General features: G+C 39.7%; 1 protein-coding gene across 8 annotated transcripts in view; it reads left to right on the top strand.

Moving 5' to 3' along the window:
- The window catches only part of LOC134678549 (bromodomain-containing protein 3-like), a 36,413-nt gene extending 14,106 nt beyond the window's left edge, over positions 1 to 22,307 (top strand). For 5 of the 8 annotated variants that reach the window (XM_063537142.1, XM_063537136.1, XM_063537141.1 and 2 more), the window contains 12 exons: positions 1,420 to 1,599; positions 1,684 to 1,931; positions 2,161 to 2,495; positions 2,614 to 2,853; positions 3,565 to 3,735; positions 7,754 to 7,876; positions 8,229 to 8,360; positions 15,178 to 15,239; positions 16,952 to 18,028; positions 18,255 to 18,397; positions 19,351 to 19,537; positions 20,257 to 22,307. In XM_063537142.1, the coding sequence (XP_063393212.1) occupies positions 1,420 to 1,599; positions 1,684 to 1,931; positions 2,161 to 2,495; positions 2,614 to 2,853; positions 3,565 to 3,735; positions 7,754 to 7,876; positions 8,229 to 8,360; positions 15,178 to 15,239; positions 16,952 to 18,028; positions 18,255 to 18,397; positions 19,351 to 19,537; positions 20,257 to 20,322 (2,964 nt within the window). In that variant the 3' untranslated portion in view covers positions 20,323 to 22,307. The remainder of the gene's footprint in view (positions 1 to 1,419; positions 1,600 to 1,683; positions 1,932 to 2,160; positions 2,496 to 2,613; positions 2,854 to 3,564; positions 3,736 to 7,753; positions 7,877 to 8,228; positions 8,361 to 15,177; positions 15,240 to 16,951; positions 18,029 to 18,254; positions 18,398 to 19,350; positions 19,538 to 20,256) is intronic. The other 3 variants (XM_063537140.1, XM_063537139.1, XM_063537138.1) reach the window with 3 other exon arrangements.
- Positions 22,308 to 25,214: the final 2,907 nt, after the last annotated feature.

Below are 25,214 nucleotides of genomic sequence, written 5' to 3'. Positions count from 1 at the left end.
GCATGGAATTATTAACACGTTGCAGATTATCGTTTACTTGTTATCGGTTAACGATTGTGATATTAATAGTCGGATGCTGTATATGTAATAAGATTTATGAATACATACCGTGTGTTTATAATTACGAGAGACCAAAATGACTTACAAGAGGCCAAAATTGTCTAAGCATTCTACTGTTATACAATATTGTTGTTTCGCGGGCATATGCCTAAATTTAAGGGAGCATACACTGGACAAGCTTCGACCCACAACTTCGTTTGTGTGGGACGAGGATGATGATTGTTAAAAACTATCCTATGTCCTCCTCGGGCCTCAAATTATCTCCAAACCAAATTTCATGTAAATCGGCTCAGCGGTTTAACAAAGAGGGTAACAGACAGAATTACTTTCGTATTTACAATGTTAGTAGAGATTATACGCACTCAAATGGCCGAAGGCCAAACAGCACAGAATAGAAGCCCCGCGCGTCGACATCGCTATAAAGTTAAGATAAAACGGAAAAAATAATTCGGGTATTTTGCGTTCTAGACCGTTTGCGATGTAGACTAATTGCGATTTAGGCAAAACAACACACTAGTCATTTTGCGTTCTATACCATCTGCGGATAACCTACAGTAGCGGTATTTGCGTATCTTACTCGATTGTCATTAGGTCATGGATCTGGGTTGCCTGAATTGTAATACTTTCGCAACATGTCTGTACGATTAGTTGTAAGACAAATTTCGGCAATTTCGAATCCCAACAAACCCAATCAATAACTATTTGTACAGTCGTAAAGTTTATATATTCGTTAAATTTTGTCGATGAGCGTTGATTACTAGGGTAAAGCTAGCACCCTTGCAATCTAAATCACATTTCAAGGCAATAGTTGTAACAACAATTCATTTATGACTGCAATGCGCGGAGTTTGTGTTTTGCTTAAGTCTGAAAAAAATACTGCAATAAAGTATAATTCAAGCCACTATTTGGAAACTAGGCATATAAATCAGATATTGATATGTATTTTAACCAGTCACTCAATTCAGCCTCTGAAAATCATAAACACACTATTATTGGGTCTCTGAGTTGATACTACTGCACTTCAATGACTGCACTGCGTATGTCTCATTATATACTTATACTTAAAGCATGGTTTTACGTATATAAGTAATTTAATTTTCTCAAACATGCGTAGAAATATTGTCATTACCTCGTCATAATCATAATAAGCTGCGAAACGTTGGTGTTTTAAGTTTTTATCGGTTTTTAGGTTGTATTTCCACGCATTTTATGAGAAAGGCCGAAATAGGAACTACCGGCCTCGTGATTATAAATTTTTTATATGACACTCGGCCAGCCATTCCCTGTTTCCCCGTGTTTGTAGTAAATACACTATATGAGTAGAATATTCCCCATGTTAACAAAGTGGGTTTTGCGCAGGCTGGGAGGACAGGCGAAGACTCGTTCAAGATGGGCGCGCTGTCGCCCGGCGTCGGCGGGCCGGGCGCCTCGCACCACGCCGCTCTGACCCCGCAACTCGCAAAGGGCAAGGAAAAACTATCTGATGCTCTCAAAAGTTGCAATGAAATTTTAAAAGAGCTTTTCTCTAAAAAGCATTCGGTAAGTTTCTGATTGTGATTATACCTGCATCTTCTTCGCCTCCGTAAAGCACAGCGTCGACTAAATGGGAACATTTGTTTACAGGGCTATGCCTGGCCATTTTACAAACCTGTGGATGCCGAATTACTTGGACTCCATGACTATTTTGATATAATTAAGAAGCCTATGGATCTCGGGACCGTGAAACAGAAGATGGACAACAGAGCGTATAAAACTGCTGCAGAATTTGCAGCCGACGTCCGTTTAATATTCACAAACTGCTACAAGTACAACCCCCCAGACCACGACGTTGTGGCGATGGCAAGAAAACTACAAGATGTCTTTGAAATGAGGTAAGTGTCTGCCAAACTGTTTCTGGAGAGATCCTTGTTTGCAAGATCCTATTCATAGAGGTGACCCACTCATGTAAGGAAAATAAAAGCATCAGAATAATTATGTGATGTTGCGTTTGTAGTTTAACACTCGACATTATTGTGTTTTTATAGATGTCAAGCAGTGCTTTGCCTACAAAGTCTTTGTTTGTATCGATTACAAGATCAACCTAGAACTTGTTTTTTACAGATATGCTAAAATTCCTGACGAGCCCATACATGTTGGAGTTCCTCACATGGATAAAGGAAGCTCTGCATCCAGTTCAGAGTCGGGTTCGGAATCAGACTCCGATTCAGATGACTCTGAAGAAGAAAGAAATAATAAAGTAAAGCTCCTAGAGAAAGAGTTGCTCGCATTGCAGGAGAAAATGAGAAAGTTAGTGGAAGAGTCCAATACCAAGAAAAAAGCGAAAAAGAAGGTTAAAGATAAATCATCAAAGAAGCAAATGGTCAACAGTGCAATGCCGAAGGCGAATGCAGTGGCGGGCTATGGCGCCAAGGCTAACAATATTGCAGAGAATATAGGTAAAACATTTGACTATGCTTGTGTAAATACAAATTTATATTTCTTGGAACACTTTAAAACGCTAAGTAACAATATGTCATTAGTAGTTGCCCTAGAAAACAGTGTATAGGAAAGCAGTTGGTGTAACAGGTACAGGGAGCGCACGCGGCAAAGGCGGTAGTAAGCGCGGAGGCGGCGGCGGCGGTGGCAAGGGCGGCTCTCGGGCATCCGCGCCGGGCAAGAAGAAGAACTCTGCGCCCAGCACGGCGCCCGCGGCGCACGCGCCGCCGCACGCTGACACCGACGACGAGGACGTCGCCAAGCCCATGTCCTACGATGAGAAGCGGCAGCTGTCGCTCGATATCAACAAGCTGCCTGGTAAGACGCGTATTTAATCCCCCCTCTATACGATCACAGCCATTTGTACACATTTTTATTTGTTGGAAATATATTGGTACTGCTCTTTGTTTACGCCACATCACACACACACAAGCTCCCAAAACAAAAGCACTGTGAAACCTCGATAACTGGGACTTCAAGGGTCCTGCAAATTTGTCTCACTTAAAGAGGTATCCCACTTACCCAGTGTCTCAGACAGCCAGATATAAATAAATACCTGTCTCATTTACAGACGGTACCACTAAAAGAGGTGAGAACATAGGTTATTTACTTATTTCAGTTGTAAACATTATGCATGAGTTCGAGACTGCTTCAGAATATTGAGACTGAATTATACATTTATTTTCAATGAGTTTCCAAAAACATAGAAACTGCTACATAAACTATTAAATTTGTTCTTTATTCTTTAAAAAAAATAGTCTCAGTAAAAGATGTTAAATACACTCTCAGTCTCAATTATAGAGGTAAATACCACTGTAAATCGAAGGTACTATGTTACAGAGGTTATAGAGGCTTGTTTTGTCTCACTAATAGAGATAAATCAGTGCTAAAATGCCGGGACCACACCATGAGTCCCAGCACAGCTATGGAGGTTTCACTTATCCAGGTCCCACTTAACAAAGTTTCACTGTAGGTACTATGTATTATTACTGTATGAACATTATTGATATAGGTATTACGTTTTCACAGGCGATAAACTGGGCAAAGTGGTGCACATAATACAGAGCCGGGAACCGTCGTTACGTGACTCTAACCCAGACGAGATCGAGATTGATTTCGAGACCCTCAAGCCATCTACGCTCCGAGAGCTCGAAAATTATGTAGCCTCTTGTCTTCGAAAAAAGACACGTAAGCCGCATTGTGAGTCGAGCCGACATTGTTTACCTATGTCAATTAATATACCTTAAACCATTCCATGTCGTATTACTGTTGTTGTATTTCAGTGTTTTCTGTCTAAATGTTGTTTTTATTTTTCAACTTCTACATTTTTATATCTAGTTGTTTCTATAGGAAAATAATGTTGGTGTGACCTTTTTTTATTTAATCCTTTTTATTTTAGTTGTAGTTTATAATTGATTAATTTTTAATTACTGATTGCTAACCACGTTTTTAACGTTTCTTAGTAACTTTCATTAACATCTCTTGCTAATAAAATAGTATTTTATGATTACAATTGATCCAAGTGGCCATATAATTTAAAAATTAGTGTAAACACTTAACTAAAACACTTATTTTGTATAACAGATACAGTTTTTATTAGCAATAGATCGTACCGCATGATATAGTAACTACCTTTGTTTATTATTAATCCCCCTAAACTTTTTAACTTTCTATCTATTCTCACAATAGGTTGCACTCACTTCTCCTGCGCTTGGAAGATGTGTATCTGTCAGTCTACAGTCCCATAACGCAAAAATATGTCATGCCTGCTTCCGAAACTTAGGAAAAAAAAACATAAGCCGTCGTTTTGATTTGTGGCGGCAGAAACCGCTCTCCACTTAAAGCCTATTTTTTTATTCGGTAGACTAAAATGACATTTCATACTATGAATTGACATTTTATGTTCATACTAGGAAATGTCATTTTAATCTACGGAATTAAAAAAATAGGCTTTAGTTTTGGTCTATGACAATATTTTTGGCGTTTGATTACATCTTTGTCCTCGGGAACAGAATAGACAAATTAGAATACAAATTTATTTACGCCATTGCCCATGGAGGTATTGAGTACTCCCGCGCTTCCGCAAATTTGCGAAACCAATGTTATGACACGGTACACAGTACAGTCGGCATCATATAGATAAAGACGGTAAAAGTGGCCAAATATATCGGATCACACCTTGTTACTTCAGAAATCAGGAAGTATTCCGATATAATTGGCCTGATGACAGTAACAAAGAAACATGGAAATAATGGTTTTTAAGAAACATACATATACCGGGTGTGGCCTGTAACACGAGCAAATAATTAAAACATAGATTGTACTCCTCAAACGGTGACACTTTTGTTCAACAACTTTAAAAAAAAAACCGGGCAAGTGCGAGTCGGACTCGCGCACGAAGGGTTCCGTACCATAATGCAAAAAAAAAAACAAAAAAAAAGCAAAAAAAGAAACGGTCACCCATCCAAGTACTGACCACTCCCGACGTTGCTTAACTTTGGTCAAAAATCACGTTTGTTGTATGGGAGCCCCATTTAAATCTTTATTTTATTCTGTTTTTAGTATTTGTTGTTATAGCGGCAACAGAAATACATCATCTGTGAAAATTTCAACTGTCTAGCTATCACGGTTCGTGAGATACAGCCTGGTGACAGACGGACGGACGGACAGCGAAGTCTTAGTAATAGGGTCCCATTTTACCCTTTGGGTACGGAACCCTAAAAATTATGAAGTATTTAGACTCCCTATTTTTCATACAAAATAAATATTATCTTCAATGGACGCCATCGCCACGCCATATTATTATCATTGTGATTGACGTTGCTTGTCACGCCTTAAAAATAACAAATAAAATACGCAATACATTGCGTCTTAGATTAAGATTAAGTGTATTAAAAATCAAACCACAAGTTATTTTTTAAAGTCGCTGAACAAATGTTGGTTAGTATGAGGAGTACAGCCTACAGTTTAATTTTTTGCTCATATTTCAGGCCACACCCGGTATATTAATATGATTCCAAAAAATGGCTCATTTCGGTATAAACATTAGGATTATTAATATTTTCAATATAATAAAAGTGCAAAATTCTCAAATCAGCCATATTGACTGAAACGCAGATTAGAAGCGAACTGAAACGTCACCAGCCCATAACATATTTCTTTAAGCAGCATAGACGACCTCATTGACCGTAATCCATGCATCCTCATCAAAGAGTTCGAATGTCCAAAAAATATGTTTAGAGTCGGACCAAGAAAAGTTTGCAGCGGATTTGATAGCCCACGCAGTGCAAGTGTCATTTAAACGTCATAATTTCATAGAAGTTTGACGTTTAAAAGAATACGTGCACTGCGTGGGCTATCAAATCCGCTGCAGACTTTTCATGGACTGACTTTATTTCAAATTTAACATTTCTTACGCACAAAAAATATAACTACAGTAAGTATGATATAAAGTAAATATTTATTTGTTATTTAATATATAAATAGAATGCAAAATAATACGATATTTCACGAAAAAACTTTTTCAATTACTTGGGGAATGAAACTATCATTGCCATGTTGGCTGTCGTAAACAAAAAAAAAAATAATATCCGGCGATCGGTATTTTCACTTAAATTTACATGTATCTAAATAACTCATCTTAAATTGCAACTGTGTGAGAGTTTTTGTATAAAACGAGTTATTGTTATTAATGGTTGTAAAGTATTTATCATCCCTGTGCCCTGTTTATCAAAAGCTTGTAACTTGTAATACAAGTGGAAGTCTCTTTCTAACAAAAGCTGTCAAAAAGGGACTTCCGTTTGTATTACAAGTTACAAGCTTTTGATAAACAGGGCACTGATCGTAATATATAGTGCTGAATTAACAATATCATTCGGGTTGCAGGGAAAATTCGTAACTGTATGTATTTAAACAATGTCTACCACCCTACCGCCAACTAAATGAACGCGAGGCGTTTTCGCGCGAGGTTTTAACTGGCTATAAAAAAAAGCAATTATTTATGTTAAACCTTATGAGTATACCTGAAATATTGTGGTTTTTCGGAAGTGCAAGTGTACCGACAATATTTAAAGGGTTTTCAAAATTTGTCATCAGGCCAATTGGCCATTTTGGCCGACACTATATATTAGATGCTGACTGTCCAGCTCCACATAACATTGGCTAGTAACTACTTAGGCGAACCCTACACGTCAGTACATATTGTGATAATTATCATGATATTTATTATGTATCTTGAGCCGGATCAGCACACCCTACACCATCAATACGGATCGCGTCAGTACGAAGCGTTCTTTGTACGAGGCAGACGTGATGGACTCTAGACAGAGAAAAATTACTGACGCGATAAATATCAAACGCGCCACTAAACGCAAGATAAATATCACGATCTAGGATCAGATTTCAAGCATTACCGGAAATCCAGCAAAATATTGTGATCCGTCAATAAAGTCTATTTCAATAGAACTTGCTAACTATGTAAACAAACAAAGTAACTTTGTTTTATCACTGTTTCTCTTTGAATTTTCACACCACTTCATCAAATACCATTGAAACCATACACATATACACTATTGAAACGGTCCGTTCCGTAAAATACATAAATATATAACTGTATCTTGGATATTTAATTAAAAGTTTAAAATGGTTTCATAAGTTAGGTTATTAGGACCAGATGGAATGACGGTTTTGTTTCTTTTAAATTCTATAATTGTCTATGATGGGTAGTGTTGTGACTAAAGTTTGGGATATAAACCCGCTACCCACTACCCAACCCACGCTATGTACCTACCGCCGCGGTTATAAAATACATCAATACATGATTCTTAAGTACTAATTTTGTCTTCTGATCGTGATTAAACAAATTAAAAATAAGTAACTACTTGTTTTTTACTTTTGGTATTTTATTATTCGATATGGTTTGACATTAGTAAAGTAGTAAGTAGGAGTCTTGCCCATCACTAGTAAATTCTTCATTCAGAGACAATTTCAATATGGCGGTTTGTTTACATAGTTAGCAAGTTCTATTGAAATAGACTTTACACTACCCTACACGTCAATAAATATTGTCAGATCACAATGTGGATCTTGCGTGTAGGGTTCGCCTTATAGTTATCTTCATGCAATTTAAAATGTTAGATTCCTGGTACCACGATTTAGTATAAAATAACTAAGTCGTTCATATAACTATGAAGATAAAATAAAGAGCATCTTTTTTCAGATCGTAAAGTCTCCGGCAAATCTAAAGATGAACAAATGGCGGAAAAGAAACAGGAGTTAGAAAAACGACTGCAAGATGTGTCTGGACAATTAGGAACTACTAAGAAGCAACAAGTGAAAAAAGGTAAGAGTTCTAAATAGCTATAGATAACATTTTTTCCCGGTTGACTATTATTATAGTCATCTTTAAAAAAACGCACACCACACGAAAACAGATTTCCTCCTTTTTGTCTTAACAACTATTTAAGGTTCACTACTTAACAATGTGCACCCAAAATAAAATATCAGAAAACATAAGCACCCCTGCCAACACTGCTGGTACTGGATTGTGACTTGTGACCACTTTAGCTTTACAATCAAATGAGTGAAAAAGCTTTAGAAACAAATATTAATAAACATAATGGATTTGTATTGAATTTATCCCCAATTGTAATGTATACGGTGTTAATGTGTACATTTGTCTGGTTCGCGCCCAGAAGGCTCAAAGGAGGCACTGGCCGGCGGCGGCGGCGGCGGCGGCATGTCCTCCTCGTCCAGTTCGTCCGACTCGTCCAACTCGTCCTCCAGCACGGACACCAGCTCCTCCGACACCAGCGACAGCGAAGCAGGTTAGATTTCGTGGCGGCGCCGCGCCCACACTTCCCCGTTGACCCGGTATGCCAGTTCTAGAGGTAGACGCTCCGACTTACTAACTCATCAAACAGTATACGAAACGTTCGTGGAGGATCTCGTCAAATTGCGCAAGTTATATGGTTAATTCATGTGCTTGCAGGGTGTAGTATTTACATACTTTTAACAGTTTATTTATAATCATGGCGACATCATCTTGGCCCTTAAATCTCATGTTCATCCCATATCATAAAATTATTTTATTTATTTTAAAAATTAAGTCATATTATAATTTTGTTTTGACTAATAACGCAAATTTTGTTTACGGAACTGGGATGTATTGGGTCAAAGGAATAACCGCAGTGCACGGCGTCGATTATAAAACTAAACGCATGCGACACGCGCCGATTGAAGCAGTCGCCGCGCCCCTCTGCGCGTGGCGGCGATGGCGCCGGCACACGCAACACAGCTAGCTGTACAGTACGTTTACGTAAGACGCGCGTGGTCGTCGGCGCGTGTCTCATCGTTGCGGCATTCGATTAATTATTAATTCACTGTCCGACGTCGACGTTCACGACGGTCGTCGTCTATGATAAAACTATAAGATTTTATCAATGCAATAGTGGTACTATTTCGTACCGCATGATGTAAATTACAGTTTTATTGTTAGATTGTAATGATACTTGCATTTAATTAAGAAAAATATTTCAATACGTAAGGATTCTTCGTAATGCTCGACATCTTTAATGCCTAACATTAAATTTTGTTTACACAACATTTCGGTGACATGGTTTTTACCTATGCCAGTATTCTGTAGTGCGAACGACTGTTGTAGTCTATCCAAAATAGATTTTTTTAAATGAGAGATGTGGCAGTTATTATCCAATATGTTTTCTAGTCTCTGTATTGATGTCAGTGACAGAATGAATGTTATGGAGACAACTGTGTCGCCCATAGTCTGAATGAGATACATTACACATTTGTCATTCATATATTCAAATATAATATATACATATAAGGACTAGTATAAAATGGCGCGCACCACAACACCGATATCCGTTCTCGTATCTTAGAACGAGACGGGTGCTTTATATCGTCGGCCAGGAGGTCGTGCACGTGCTGCCAGGTGTACTAGTCTTTAGGGCGCTTTATTATTTCACTCTTTAAGAAAGGCCTTTACATTTTATAAGTTTTATTTATTTAAGATTTCACAGTAAGATTATCTCGTAATTTATTATGGTTTACCTTTTTGTGGCAATCGTTTTTTTTTACCCGATTGACGAAGAAAGGAGGGTATGTTTTATATCAAATAGTGTTTGTGTGTAGTTCAGTTGAAAGATTAATTATGCGTCCATTATGTTGAATGACTGATTTGAATGAATGAGGTCAATTTGTCTGATTTTGCGTCTGATGTTGAATTTTCACAATGGCTTGCAACTGACTTTTGGGATGCATGCCATTTGGTTGGAATGTGTGAATGGATTTACTCAAACTGTAATAAAGTATGAGCGGCCAAAATAAATTTGATCAAATGATATTCAATGGGCTACTTACTGCAAGGCGAGGCGAATAAGTCATATCGCCAATGTTGAATATACGAGTGATGTGGTTAGGTCTATGGCAATATTTGTCGTGGATCTATGGATCGATTGCTCTTTAATAAATCTGTCGTAAATTTGTGGCAAAAGAGTGAGTGTGAGTACTGAAAGTGTCGTAAATAACTTTGTTTACTGTGATAACGTAGAGGGGATACCACCTAAAGTTTTGATTCAATGTGAACTATCAATCCGAAGTCTGCCCTGTAAAAGAACAAAACAGTTGTTATGAGGAGGAGAAGCCAGCTTTGGTGTTCGCTCGTACCTTGTCACGTGCCGGTAAGAAACGATTTTTCTTTGGTTGGCTTTCATAAACCAATAGGAAATACCTTTTCACATTAATATTTTTAACTATGTCATGTCCTCAAATGCGGCGTTCTTTCATTTGCATCCTTAAAATATCGATCTCTCGTTATTATAAATTCTTATTGGAAACTTCAGATCTCATGGTACTAATTGCTTTCGAGTGTGAAATTTAAATGAATAGCGACGCGCTCTATGTTAGGAGGGATAGTTAAGCAATAATAGTCGTTGGAGGGAATAGTGATCTAGTTGATAGCGCGCGGGTACGTCCACACACGCGCGAGCGCGAGCCCGCGAGCGAAGAGGAGCGACCCGGCGCGGCGCGCGGCGCGGCGGCCCCGCAGCTACGTAGCCAATGCAAACAATTGTGTAAGGACGGATACCAAGCAGCTAGCAAGCAAACAGACAAACAGTAAACACACCCTGCCATCACTTGCCTTGCCTTGCCCTGCCTTGTTCAATTTATATGTTTATGGACGACGAGGATCCAACTTTGTGACATGTTCTAGTTAAAAATTTTATCACTGAAAAGGTATGTTTTATTGGTTTAGTGCTTGATACATACATTTGATGCTTGCTCTCTTATACATTCTGAATTGGCGAGTGAGCTTCGTTGACTATCTTCAAAGTAGAACGACTAGCACCGAAAGCTGGCCTCTTTCCTTCACAAATTGTTTGCATACATGTTAACTATTGAATATTATAGACTTAGCCGTATGATTATTTATGTATTGATTACATGTCGACTATAATAAAATGTTACAAACAGACTTGATGAAATAAATAAAATATGTATATTCCTTCAGACGGCTGGACTCCTGAACTATAAATATGCATTGTTGTGAATAAAACAGCCTTAGTTGGTTATTTATTGTATCAACTTTCTATAATTTTGATACAGCGACGAAGCATAAATCTTAAATACATTATTTTAGTATGATTTGGAACTAGTTTAATTTCGTAGTTGTGATTACAGTATAATATATGTGTAGTAGAGTTTTTGAAAATACAGTCGATAACATACGAAACATACTATTTATAGATACCTATAGCATAATGTTAATGTTAATAATTCTGAGTTACTTTAAATTTGTCTTTTAGATTGTCAAGCAGTATTCGAAATAACTCTGGAACTATGTAATTATGAATTATTTGTGTTGTAACAGAAAGATTATTTATATATACATATATGGCCTAAAGTTGATAATTTTACATTATTATAGAATAAATGGAAACATCACGAAATAAGAAATAAAGCAATTATTCTGCTGGTATTTATGTGTGTTAACAATGTTGTTTCACATTTGGTAGGGGTCGAAGGGACCAAGGCGGCCGCGTAGGATCGCGGGCTCACTTTGTCATGGGACGCCAAAATGCTATGACGTAAATTGGATGAGTGGTTTGCGCACATTTCTGGACATTATCACTGCCAAACTAGTCCAATTTAGGTAGCTAATTATGCAGACGTTGAATCATGTGTGCTTGTACACTACTGTGTATCCCACCAGTTGTATTGCTCGCGATCTGGTTCACTCGCATCGCGCACGCCTTAGTTACTTTTACTCGCTTTTGTATTTTTATATCAAACTAGTTAAATTGTTCGACTGTATTGGATTTAAGCTATCAATTTTTATTAAGTAATCGCTTATCGAAACACGGCAGATTCTTTTACATTCCCGATGAGTTTTAAAATGTAAAATCAGGAAAATATGCTATGTGCATTTTTGTAAGAATTTTTAGGGCAAGTACAATTTGCTGATTGCTTTGAGATCCTACTGTAAGTTAGATGATAGTGATATTTTTCTTTTAAAGTTCCTTTGCCGAATCGGCAGTGGGACTGAACAAATTCTAGCGCATTGTATGGTTTAGTATTTGCCATTAAATGATGACGACTGTAGTGTGCTACATTTATAAATGTTGACGGCAATGAGTGCTGCAGCAGGTTCTCGAGTCGAGAGGGCCGACATTGTGTTAAGACAGTGATATGGTTTTCAGTAAGTGGTACAATTAGTTACTTGAACGCAACATGTAGATGTAACATTGATGTAGAAACTCGGCAGTGTGCTTACTGGACCACTGTGTTAAATTTTATATAAGGTTTTTATTTATCCATCGAAATGACCCTAAAATTCACTAGACACTAAGAATGAGTGGAAAAACATTGTATATATTTCAATATATATAACTAAAATATAAGTAAATCTTTTAAGTAATTTATGATGCATTTTATTTTTATAATCCTGAGATCTGAAGTTAAACCAATGAGTACCGAATAAATAATTTTGAAGGGTGTGGGCATGTCGAGTATACAACGACGTTTACTCGGGTATTTTATGAAATTGGTATATAACGTCGCGAGGACATGACGTGACGGTACGGTAGGTATAAATGTAAAGATTGCAGAAGCAAAGAAAGGCCCATTCATAAAATGCCGAGCTAACACCAAAGAACTGGTCACGTATACGTACCACACAATTTGGGCTGTAATTTACAGTTACAAGGTTATTAATTCAGTAGCAAATTTTTGACAAAGGCATACGAAGGGTTAAGCCCGTCTTTACGAAGTACATTATATATAAGTCAATGGTATATGTAACAAGTTTCTATGCCGGGGGATGGGGGGGGGGGGGGTCAGTGTATATATACTCTACGGATTGTTTATTTAGATTCCGTTGACTAATATTTTCTTATGGTAATTTCTCAAAAATACGTTGTTGTATTGATTAGAGATGCAACGGATAGTTATTTGAGCGGACACCGTATAATCGGCTGAATATCCGGTATCCGGCCGGCGAATATTCGGCCAGCGGAACTTAGACCTACATTTCGGTTTTTCAAGTCCGCATTCTGCAGGTTTGACCTGTTTCCTAGTGAACGTTCGCGCGGACACATTTCTAGGTTCGAAATGAGTGCGCGTGCAAGTCAGTGGAATGTTTAAATTGTTTTAAAATAATAAATAAGTACGATTATGACCAAGGCTGTTTGTTAAATCCAATTAGTTTACTCCGAAATCAAGCAATGTTTACTATCCGGTAACCGGCCGGATAGTAGGTCACTATCAGGTAACCGAATATCCGGTGTATCTCTAATATTAATTTCTCCATCCACTTTCGTGTTTTTCAATTAATATTTTATATAATTGACGGATATCATTATTAGAGATGCACCGGATAATCGGTTACTATCCGGTATCCGGCCATTATTTTACTATCCGGCCGGATACCGGATAGTAACATTGCTTGATTTCGGAGTAAACAAATTGGATTTAAGAAACAGACACGGTCATAATCGTACCTGTTTTTTATTTTAAAACAATTTAATCATTCTACTGACTTGCACGCGCACTCATTTCGAACCTAGAAATGAGTCCGCGCGAACGTTTACTAGGAAACAGGTCAAACCTGCAGAATACGCACCTGAAAAACCGAAATGTAGGTATAGTTCCGCTGGCCGAATATTCGGCCGATGGTCAGGTCGAATATCCGGTATCCGGCCAAACAACTATCCTTTGCATCTCTAAATTAAAGAGTATTCGGGTAATTCCAAATAAATACTTATGAATCGGCAATTCCCCAAATCAACTCTAAGTATGAAATGTTAGGTGATCTTCGACATTATCCGACATTGTCAAGTATTTACCAGAATACATATAATAAATACACTACACCTAATGAAAAGGTAAAGTACATATAAAAGGGCTCGAACATGTCAAATGTTTGTTAAGTTGTTTACAAAGTATAGGCAACAATGTGGTTAGACACTACAAAAAATCGTCTCTAAATAATACTATTAATAACTGTATTGCGTTATACTTACACATGCAGATGCAGACATCATAGATTTTTTTGAAAGTAACATCAGAAAGCGATCTACAACTGGCTTCGTGAAATACCTTTTTTTAAAGGTTAAAACCTCTAAGGTTTACTAACCACACATTTCATACCTACAGTGGGGAAAAATCAGATACTAAAAGAGATGACTAAAGGACCATGCGTCAAAATGGTCCATAAATCCTACATAGCTGAGAAATATTTTTTTAAACATATTATTACAAATTTTATTTCGTTGTAATATATGATGGACACCAAGTTAAATTCTATTGCCTGAAATATTAACTGAAATATTTAGGTGAAAGTAATGCAATCCGCAAGGCTGTTGTTCCATCCGCTTGGCGGCCGCAGCGTATGGGATGACCGCTTGCACTTACCGATACGAGTATGGTCGCGTTTCCCGATTATAGGTACTCTGTTCTTAGATCTCCGGTTCATACTACGCTAGACAGTGATGCGCGGAACTCGGTCCGCCCGCACTAGCGCTATATTATTTTACTCTGCCTACTTATCAATTGCGGATGACCGCTTAGTATCCACCTACTTTCTTTCGTCTAATTAGTAATTCTAATATTTTTACAATAAAGTTACAACCACCTAATAAGCAGGCGGAGCATAATTATTGATTACCTCGCGAAAGCGCGGGCGGATCGAGCCTTCCAGTGCAACATGAGCGAGCCGTCTATAAATAATATCGGAAACCGCGTCCATTACTGGTTCCTTCAAGTGGTCTGTACATACAAATACCTATCTAAAGACCTAACTTTCAACTCTGTTAGTTTTATGGTTCAGGTTCCATACAAAGTTGTCCATGCCATTGCTAAGCCTACGGGACTCTGTTATGCGTTGGATTGGAGTAAGTAGAAAAAGGAGTGCTTGTTGGGGCGTGGTAACTATCGAAACAGGCTATTAAGAATTTACGTTTCTGCATTTAGATAAACAAAATGGATGATCATGTTCATAAATCATGAGAAACATGATTGAACTTAAGGGTCTGTTTGTCAGCTTAGCGATGTCATAGAATAGTAGTACATATTTTGGTGCTGAACATGTGTTGATTAGGCCGAATTGCTTGCCATACATTTCAGGTGCCGGCACGAAACCGCTCAAGAAGAAGACGAAGAAGCAACCTCATCCTGCGCTACCTGCGGTGAGTATCATGTTCACCTAAGAGCGAGTCTCATTACTCGAATTGATTGATACGTCCGCACTGAGCTAAATAACGGCCCACAAATGCTAAATGTAAGAAAAGCATCAATGAGTATGCGTCAGCGTAGAATGCCCTACAGCATGTAGCCCAAGCGCGCACCACGATTTTAATTTTTGCGACACGATTTTAGAATCGCGCTGTAATATATCGCAGAAAATTCACTGCGCGCACTGCGATGAAAAAGTCGACGATTTGTTCATTCTCGACATGGATGTCGTACCATTATTCGCTTGTCGTGAAACAATATGCAATCGCTCTATGACTGAGTATTTATACCACAAAGGTGATCTCCCTCTATTTCTATAATTAAACGGTCAACATCTAGCGTAACTCCATTGGAGAAGCAGGTTCCGATATGTTGACGCTTGGAGAGCGAAATGCCGACTGAGGTCCGGGGTTCCATTTTATTATCGCAGTGCGCGCGGGGCCATACAACTCCGTATGCTATAATTAACTTTGCGACAATCACGTCGCGAGCAGTCGCGGAAAAATGTGACAAATCACAATTTTAAAATCGCTGCGATTTTTTTGTCGCATATGCGCGCACTGCCATATAAACACATACGTTACATTTCTGCGACTAAATTATCGCGCGACAAAAAGTCGTGGTGCGCGCTTGGCCGTACAGCATACAACGCCAGCATGCTGCACCAGCATACAATTACTGGGGATCGAACCAAGGTCTTCCCTACTTAAAACCAAATGTTTGCAAACTACGCCATGATAGCTCTTAGTTAAGCTGACGAAATTTAGCTCTTATTGTCGAGTAAAAACTACATATCTAAATACCGCCTAAACCCCAAGGGATACAAATTTTCTGCATTTTTTTTATCGTTCTCTGTATACAATGTCATAAAAAGAAAAGAAAAAGTTTTTATTTAGCGGCCAGTCGGCCACAGCTTAGTTTACGATTACATTAATTCCAAGAAAATCAGAATCAGACTTAAACTATGCTCTACCCTGACATTGGAGGCTGCATATAGAGTTAGGGACATTGTATACATATGTTGCTAGTTATTCTCTACAATCACTCTGTACAGTCGCCATCAAATATATCGGAGCGGCTAAGTGCTCAAAAATATCTGAACACGCACTCTAACGCCTTGACAGTAGAGGCGTGTTCAGATGTTTGTGATCTCCTTGGCCGTACCGATATATCTGCATGATGGCGGGGCAACGGGAGATCGTGGGGCAACAAATTTAAGAACCAACTATTTCGTTGATACATTGCGGAGATTTTATCATATTGCCAGATCTGCGCGTCGGCGGATTACTATTAGATTCCGGTTGAATTGACTATAGCTACTTCTTGCCTGTTTCTACGTCTCCGCTATGTCTCAGAAGTAGTTTGTATAAACTGGTGGTAGTGACTGTGTTGTAGAACTCCTCTTTATTTTTCCTTAAAAGTCAAAGAGACCTTAAATCGTCTGATCGTAATACCCAATAAGGAATAAATTATGTAACTACATGTTCATTGGGTTTCTTGTGATAGAAACTCTGCAATGAATCTTGGTGTTTGTCAGCAGTAATATCGCAGTTATCCTTTTTATTCTTGGCTTGACAAACACCAAGATCACAATTAGATGTCAGTTTCGCTACTTGTTATATAAAATCATAGTATACTTTGTTATAGTCAGCTTGGAAATCCGCAGAAAATCGTTCCACCAGTGCCGACGGCCGGTAGTTGTTTGCCCGGGGCGGCGGCAGGCGCGGGCGCGGGCGACCCCGGGGTCAAGCCCCTCGTGGAAGTGAAGCCTCCCGCGGAGGTGAAGCTGGCCCCCGCCGCGGACGCCAAGGAACCGCCCGTGGCACCCAGCGCGCGCGCCGTCCCGCCCGCCGCCGCGCCGCCCGCCGCCCCTGACTCCTCTCACTCCTCCCACTCGTCACATGCGCCACACTCGTCGCACACGTCGCACACATCGCACCCGTCACACGCGGCGCCCGCGCGCGATACCGGCGACCCGAAACCGCCCACCAAAGCCGAGCCCCGCAACGGACTCGACAAAGCAGACTCCTCGCACTACATTGATCCAATAGAGCGCACCCTCGCCAACCTCGAGCGCACCCTCAAGGCCGAAGTCCCCATGGACGTCAGCGTCAGCGCTTCTGAAACATCCATGCGTCTCGAGAACTTCACCATGCCCAAACCGCAAATGTTGGGCGATTCGACGCACCAAAATTTAATGGCGCACCTCGGTGGACTTGCCGAAATGTCGCACGTTCCCGACCAGATCAAGTCGGAAATGTATCCACCGCACAACGGCTTCATCGATAAGTGCATGCAACAAGAGCGCGAGATGCTTCGGGGCGACATGAACACGGGCATGGGCGGGATGACGGGGGTGCCGCCGGTGCCGTCCATCTTCGACCCGGCGCCGGCCGCGCCGCTGTCGGTGATCGCGCAGGCGCACCACGCGGCCCCCGCGCCACTCGCCGCGCCCGTCAAGAAGGAGGATGTCAAGCCGCTGCTTACGCCCAAACCCATCGAGGATCTCATCGGGGTCCCGCCCATGGTCCCTAATAACATGGATAGAAACAAATATGAAATGGATAAGAAAATAGAGGAATCTAAAAACAACTTTGCTCAAGCTTTTAAGTTAAAACAGGAGCAAAACCTGAAGAATGCGAGTTCGTGGTCTTCCTTGGCCCAAGCTGGAAGCCCACAGAGCGTTCCTAATGTGAGCTCTAACAACCAAATAAAGCAGAAGCCCGTTATGGATACTTTCCAAGTAAGTTTTCGCGTATGTAGCTTAAGGTCACGCGGCACTTAAGTGTCTTGTGCGGTAAGCCTAGCAGTATGAAACAACCAAGAATCTTAGGATTCCTCTGTCATAATGCGACTAGTTAATATGGTGCCGAACAAGCCACCTACGAGTGCAGACGAGGCCTAATAAGCTTGGAATGTTTATAATCTGAGTTAATATCGAAATCCACATAATTGGTTTTCATTGACAGGAATTCAAGAAGCAAGCCAGGGAGAAAATTAATCGGCAGAGGGCTCTGATTGAGCAGCAGGAGCTCCGGAGAAAGGAGCAGGCGGAGCGAGAGAGACAGCGCCAGGAAACGGAACGGAGACATCCCGATGACGACAAGATGAGGTAACTTGGCAATATCGAAATCGCCAGCAGTTTCTATCTTTAAATAAATAAATACATAAATATGAAAGGGTTTGGGCTATATACCCAATGCGGGTTGGGGACTTCACATACACCTTTGAATTTCTTCGCGGATGTACGCAGATTTCCTCACGATGTTTTCCTTCACCGAAAAGCTAGGGGTAAATATAAAATGATATTCCGTACATAAATTCCGAAAAACTCATTGGTAATACGAGCCAGCATTTGAACCCCGCGACCTCCGGATTGAAAGTCGGACATCAGATCCACTCGGCCACCACCACTTTTCTATCTTTATTTTTTAATAAACAATAACCCCCTTATTCATATACGCGCTACAAGCTTCAATTAAGTAGCTAATGTCTTTATCTGTCATTTTGAGTTTCATGTATTTGTAAGAAAGGGATAAACCATAATTTAACAAAATCATGCCCTTAAAGTTCTATGAATAAGGTGGGTATTTGTTTTACAAAGGAGACAAAGTTGTAGTTTAACCGTTCGTGCTAATATTGATACCCTAGAAAAATGTGAGACTGTGTCAAGGATAAACAATAATAGCGCTTTCTCTGGTACTCCTACTGAAAGATACATAAGATCTAATATCTAATATCCCGTTCTGTCAGTTCCTCCCACCATTCAAGTCCAATCCATACTAATACTAGAATCACGTTTGCTACAGTCTCAGTTTTTGTCACTTAACGGCAGAGTTTCCAGCTTGTTTAATTCCATGCAACGTACATTTACAACATTTCTCAGCGAGTATGCGCCTCTCCAAATCTCCTCCATGCAGCCCGATTTGCTGCTTCTCTCCTCCAGAGATGCTCCTGCATTTACAATATAAAAAAGTTTAACGTTTTCCCGTTCATTCTATCCCTTTAACCTAAGAATGGTATGTCCCAAGTTTAACTACGTATTTAAGTAATAAATGTTTCCAGGGCACTTGGCGGAGTCCGCAAAACAGAGACGGGTGACGTGGCGTCGCCGAGCGTGTCGCCGGTGGCGCGCGCGTCGCCGCCCGCCGCGGCCGCCGGCGGCGCCGCCGCCTCCGCGGGCGACAAGCCCGCCGCCTCGGAGCGCGAGCGCCTCCGCCAGCGCGAACAAGAGAGGCGTCGTCGGGAAGCGGTCAGTATACTCATGACATGACTCATACACCACAGCCTGTCGCAAAACTCGTCATACGGGCGCTGCCGGTTGTATTAGTAGTAACCCCCCCCCCCCCCCCCCCCCACACATCTAGCGTCTTTCGAGCGTCGGCGTCTGGTCAGCGCTATGGAAAATGACGTCGCTGCGCAGTTGCGTCGACGTTGCAGCGGCCATAGAGTTGTAGACGCCGACGCTCGAAAGCCTCTAGATGTGGGGGGGGGGGCCTAAGTCTTTAGACATTAAATTTCTGGGAATCATTTTTTATTTACGTTTTAAAATAATAAACTATTTAGTAGGATAGTTTTAATTATTATACATATAGTTTATTGCTGATATATTTATAAATAAATAAATAAATAATAATTTAATTGTATACTTACTGTAACTAAACTATCTTCTTGTTAAGAACTTACTAAATCGTTTACTTACCTTTTTTGGTTTAGATATAAAAATTAATTTACATAATGGCAGTTACTTGTTATTACTTCAATATCAAAATATTACTTTATTCTTATAGGTAAATAAATAATATTAAAAATTTGGTGGCAGTCTAAAATAATATCAGAAACAAGATAACATTCCTAAAAAGTTCAGTCAATTCATGTTTTGCAGTTTTTTCACACTTGGTATTTACAAAGGACATGAAATATATTATTTACTTGTATTACCTGAAAATGTAACAACTTTTGTTGTTCCAGATGGCCGGTCAAATTGACATGAACATGCAGAGCGACCTAATGGCTGCATTTGAAGAATCTTTGTAATAATAGTTAGTTGACCCTAGTTCTACAAAGCAAAATCGTTACGTGTACAGTCGACGTCAATGATATGTTTACACATTTGCACCTTGCTCCTTTGTAATAAGGCGAAAAATGTAAACATATCTTTGACGTCGACTATACGCACCGTTAATGTACGAACCACTACCGTACGACCCTTAAACGATTCTTCTTGCTGTTGTGGTTGCTGACATTTTGATCGCTATACATAACTTTGTAAATATAATTAATTACGTATAGGGACGCAAAATCAATTGCCAACCCCTGTCAGTCAATTCAATTATCGATGCTGACAATATTACCCGTACTTGTAAAACGATTTTGATTTATAGAATCGTACCGTCGATTGCGCCCGTACTGACAATTTTTAATCATAATCAGTGTGTGCGGTGAAATGTGACTCCAAGTGAAATAGTGATTTGTGCGTGGAACCATTGACTAACATGTGTATAAGAGCTGTGAATAGGATACTTATATTAAATTAAACTGTTGTACCATCAATTTAGAATTTCGTGTTCGCGAGTTAAGGGCCTCTCTTAGGAGGTTGCATTTTAAAATTATGTGTAATATATAAGTTAATTGTAAGTTCTTAAAATAAACTCTCTTTACATTTATAAGCCAATTGTTACGGGGTTCGGGTTAAGGGTTGAAATGAAAAGCAGTCGTCTTCCGGGAATTCTGTTAATGAAGATGTGTGACGTGCGCGATACAGATGTATCTCCACGACATTTGCTGAGGCAGTGTGAGGAGCTGCGCGCTATCCGTCCACTCCGCTGCACGGCTCGGACCACTAGTCACTTTCTCTTAGTCACTTCCTTTTCATCGTCTTTGTCCTTCATTCTTAGGACCACAACACCTACCCTACCTAAAGTAACCCTTAGCTCAATGTTTGCCGCTTACACACCTCATAATATATGATGATTGATGAGATAAATATGTATAGGAATAAAATAAAATATTTATTTGTATATAATATGTATATAAAACCTACTGTTGCCCGATCATAGATTGACGTAATCAAATTAACAGTGGTAATGGGTATTTAAATTTTTTTTATTTTTACAATTTTATTACAGTGACGATAGAAAATGTGTATCATTAAATCCTAATTGCCAGAATTGAATAGACGAGTAGCCACGGAACGGACCAAATTAGAGGTTGAAGCGGCATAGTTTTAGCGAAGTAATTTAGTGAGATAAAGTGACTAGTAGTGCTAGGCTGGGGTAAGACCGTGTTATCCGAAAATGTGGCCTACAGTGTACACAAATTCGAAAAGTCGGGAAACCCAAAAACGGTTCTTCATTTCAAACCAGAACCGGAGGCTCGGGACACTTCCATAATTAAAGATTTGTAGTTGATACTAATATAGTAGTATTTCAGTGAAATCAAAGTAATGATGTAAGCAGTCAATGGAACTATGCAATGTGTTATCTTGTACGTATTTATTCATTGCATGTGTTGACATGAACGTGTTGGTGTAAGTATTGTGCCGCTAACTGCATAAAGTGGTTGCCGCTTTAATTAAACCTACCTAAACTTAAATCAATCTATTGCTTTCAATCAACATGTAATGAATAAAATTAGTTTATTTTGTGTATTTATTAGTAAATTACATTTTCTGTTACATATTCGGTATTCAATAAAATATTTCTTAGTGTTGGTAGATTTTTATCAGTCTGTCATTGTTTGAAATCAGATCAAATGTCATACATTTGATTTGTGAAATATATTTATTTTACATTGAGAAATGCCTTTTTATGTTTGTAGATAGACTCTCCATTAGACTTTTTGTACTAAATAATATCCTAAATAAATATTCTACGTACCTACTCATAAATAAATAAGGTATCAGGAGTAAACATGATAATAAATACCAACCCAAAACGCATTGTATATTGATAAGCAATTTAGTTTGTCGTTTACTCATATCAATTGTAGATATGAACTAAAATATACATTCCATATTGTAACTTGTTGTTTAAATTGTCACCTCCGTGGTGCAGCTCTGATCATCGGCTGGTAGGGAACACCTAGCACGTCGGGGAATACGTGACTGAGGATTCCAATCAATCCTGGTATGATCCTAACTGGCAAAATCTACACCACACGGGTAAAGCTAATACGATGTTATGTATCGCCGATAGAAGACACGAATGCACGCTTCATTCTAGAGACAAGCGCGAATAATTTAAATATCCGGGAGACCGACCCTTGCTCGGAAAACATGTATAAACTCAAAAATGCGCCTTTTCCCAGAGATAAGACCTAGCTAGATCGATTTATCGAAAACCCCCTTATAGCAAATTTCATCAAAATCTTTAGAGCCGTTTCCGTAATATAAATAAACAAAAATTGCTCGTTTAAGGGTATTAGATTAGATAGATAGAAGATTAGATATACATAGATAACATGTTCTAAAATATAGTATCTTTGTCGCCTTTTGTAACGGGCATGGTATAATAATATACTCCGCCTGGTACTCTCTTCCCGTCTTTTCTAGGTCACCTGACTGACACAAGCTTACGTCATCATGCGACAGCGTTATATGATAATATGCGATAACGCTATATATAGCAGCCATGTTATTGTGACGCAGGCTTGTGTCACTCTGGGAAGAGAAGACCATGTTTTATTAGACTATGGTAACGGGGTTCGATAGCGTCAAATCCGGTAGTTCTGATTTTTTGCAGACACGATTGTTCCTAAGGTCGAACAATTTTTTTTGTCACTAGTGTCATCCATAATCCACAAGAACCTTGGGCACAGAATAAATAATAGTACTACCGTACAGAAAGGAAACTTCCTACAAAACCGAAGTTTGACAGCGGTTCAGGGTCGAATCATGCTATCCCTTTCTAATATATGACACTATCCCTTTCGGCTATTTAGGGTTGTCAAAATTCAAGTGATTATCTTATCTGTGGTCGTGCACGCAGAAGGAAGTCAAGTGGTGCCAACCCTAATAATTGCTCGGAGCAATGCTGAGCCGAGCGGAGCCGAGTTTGACCGATCTCAGGAGTTTCGCACCCCTGCCTTGGGTAGTGACATTGTAATTGATGGTGGGTTCCTTCTTCATGGAGTGGTTTTGTCAATCCAAGGTAAAATGTATCTCTCAGGGCTCCCAAAATTTATACACACTGGAACGGAGCACACTCCGATTATACGCATTTAGGACCAAATGAAGATATTAACACATTCACTGCCCCCGCCGCAATGTGCGTCCACCGTCATACAAATTTGTTCCTAGGCCACGCCCCCTAGCAGTGAATGCGTTAAAATGATTTCCAGCTTACTGGGAATTCATTCCTCATAACGCTTTATTTAATCTAATTTGACTGGCCTATGGAGAATCACTCTATTAATAGGTGAGATAAATAAAATATTTTAGTCTATATACGTCCCACTGCTGGACACAAGCCTCCTCTCAAGCACGAGAGGGTTTGGGCTACAGTCCCCACGCTGGCCCAATTCGGGCCAACAACAACCGCACACGCAACACAACGTTTAATAGGTGAAAACCGCATGAAAATCTGTTCAGTAGTTTTTGAGTTTATCGCGAACATATATACATACAGACAAACAGACAGATCCGGTGGGCACTTTGTTTTATTAGGTGTTAGCAGAGATATATATAACTCCGTATACACTCTCTGGTGTTAGCAATTATCAGATTTTTGTATTAACAGACAATTTCAATTCAACTGGTCGCGCAAGTTACTGGCCTATAACCGCGAAAATCGAAGTTCGCAAATTGCGGGCATTTTTCTCTGTCACTCTAATTACGCCTTCAATGGAGTAAAAGAGAAAGATCCCCGCAATTTGCGAATTTCGGTTTTCGCGGTAGCCCCTCTGTACCTAGTACTATTATTTATTCTGTGGTCCATGCCAGGGTAAAGCGGTATCTAGACGGGATGATCAAATCGACCGACTGAAATCAAATTGGCGTCAATCTCTAATTTAATCACCAATTTTACATATATGGTGACATTAGAGCCCTCTAAATTGAAAAAAAAAATACACCAGAACGAAAATACTGGCGTCACAAATTGGGATTCTAGCGTCCGCACCTCATTTTATCGGTAATATCGGTCATAATCGGCGAGCCAAATAGGCGTTTGCGTCCGCGTCCTGATTCGATCGGGCAATTTAATCAGATTGGCGATAAATTTACTAATCTAGATACCGCTTAAAGTGCTATAAGCCCGCTCCACACTCTTGCGCGAAGCCGCGAACGCGAGTGTGGAGGGGGCTTCAAAGGGGCTCGCGCTGGACGGGCGCTTGCTAGTCCGCGTTCGGCTGAACATTATAGGATCCTACCTTCTATGATCCATTCATAAAATTGGCTCGCCAATGCCCGATACAATGAGCATTTTTTAGAGGGCTCTAATATCACCATGAATCTAAAATTGGAGATTGACGCCAATTGCATTTCTGATCAAATCGACCGAATTGATCAATCCCGTCTGGATACCGCTTATTTATGGCCCAATCCCTTAACCCCGGCTACACACGTTAACTATAATCGTAGCGATTAATCTGTGCAGTCCGATTTGCGCAGTTTTATCTACCGGGTGTATGACAAATCGTTACGATAATCGACACTGGTGGAAATTCCGTCTTTAGCCCCCCATACCATTCGCACAGCTTTTTCAACGATATGACTGGGCCCGCCTAAACGCTCTTTCCGAGCTTCAGCGCCACCTAGCGTCGAGTAGCACAAGAACGTCTTAGTTTATATGTAGGTATATTATACTTACACTAGATGGCGTGGACAATTAAAGGTAACTCCTGTTATAGACAAAAATTGTGCAACGAGGGGGTAATCGAATTATTGGAAAGGAGGGTATTAATTCAAGACAGCCGCAGGCGGGAGTGAA

This window comes from Cydia fagiglandana, chromosome Z, assembly GCF_963556715.1.
Source record: "Cydia fagiglandana chromosome Z, ilCydFagi1.1, whole genome shotgun sequence".
Lineage (NCBI taxonomy): Eukaryota > Metazoa > Arthropoda > Insecta > Lepidoptera > Tortricidae > Cydia > Cydia fagiglandana.
The sequence above is the reverse complement of the archived record's forward strand: the minus strand, read 5'-3'. Positions and strand labels throughout refer to the sequence as shown.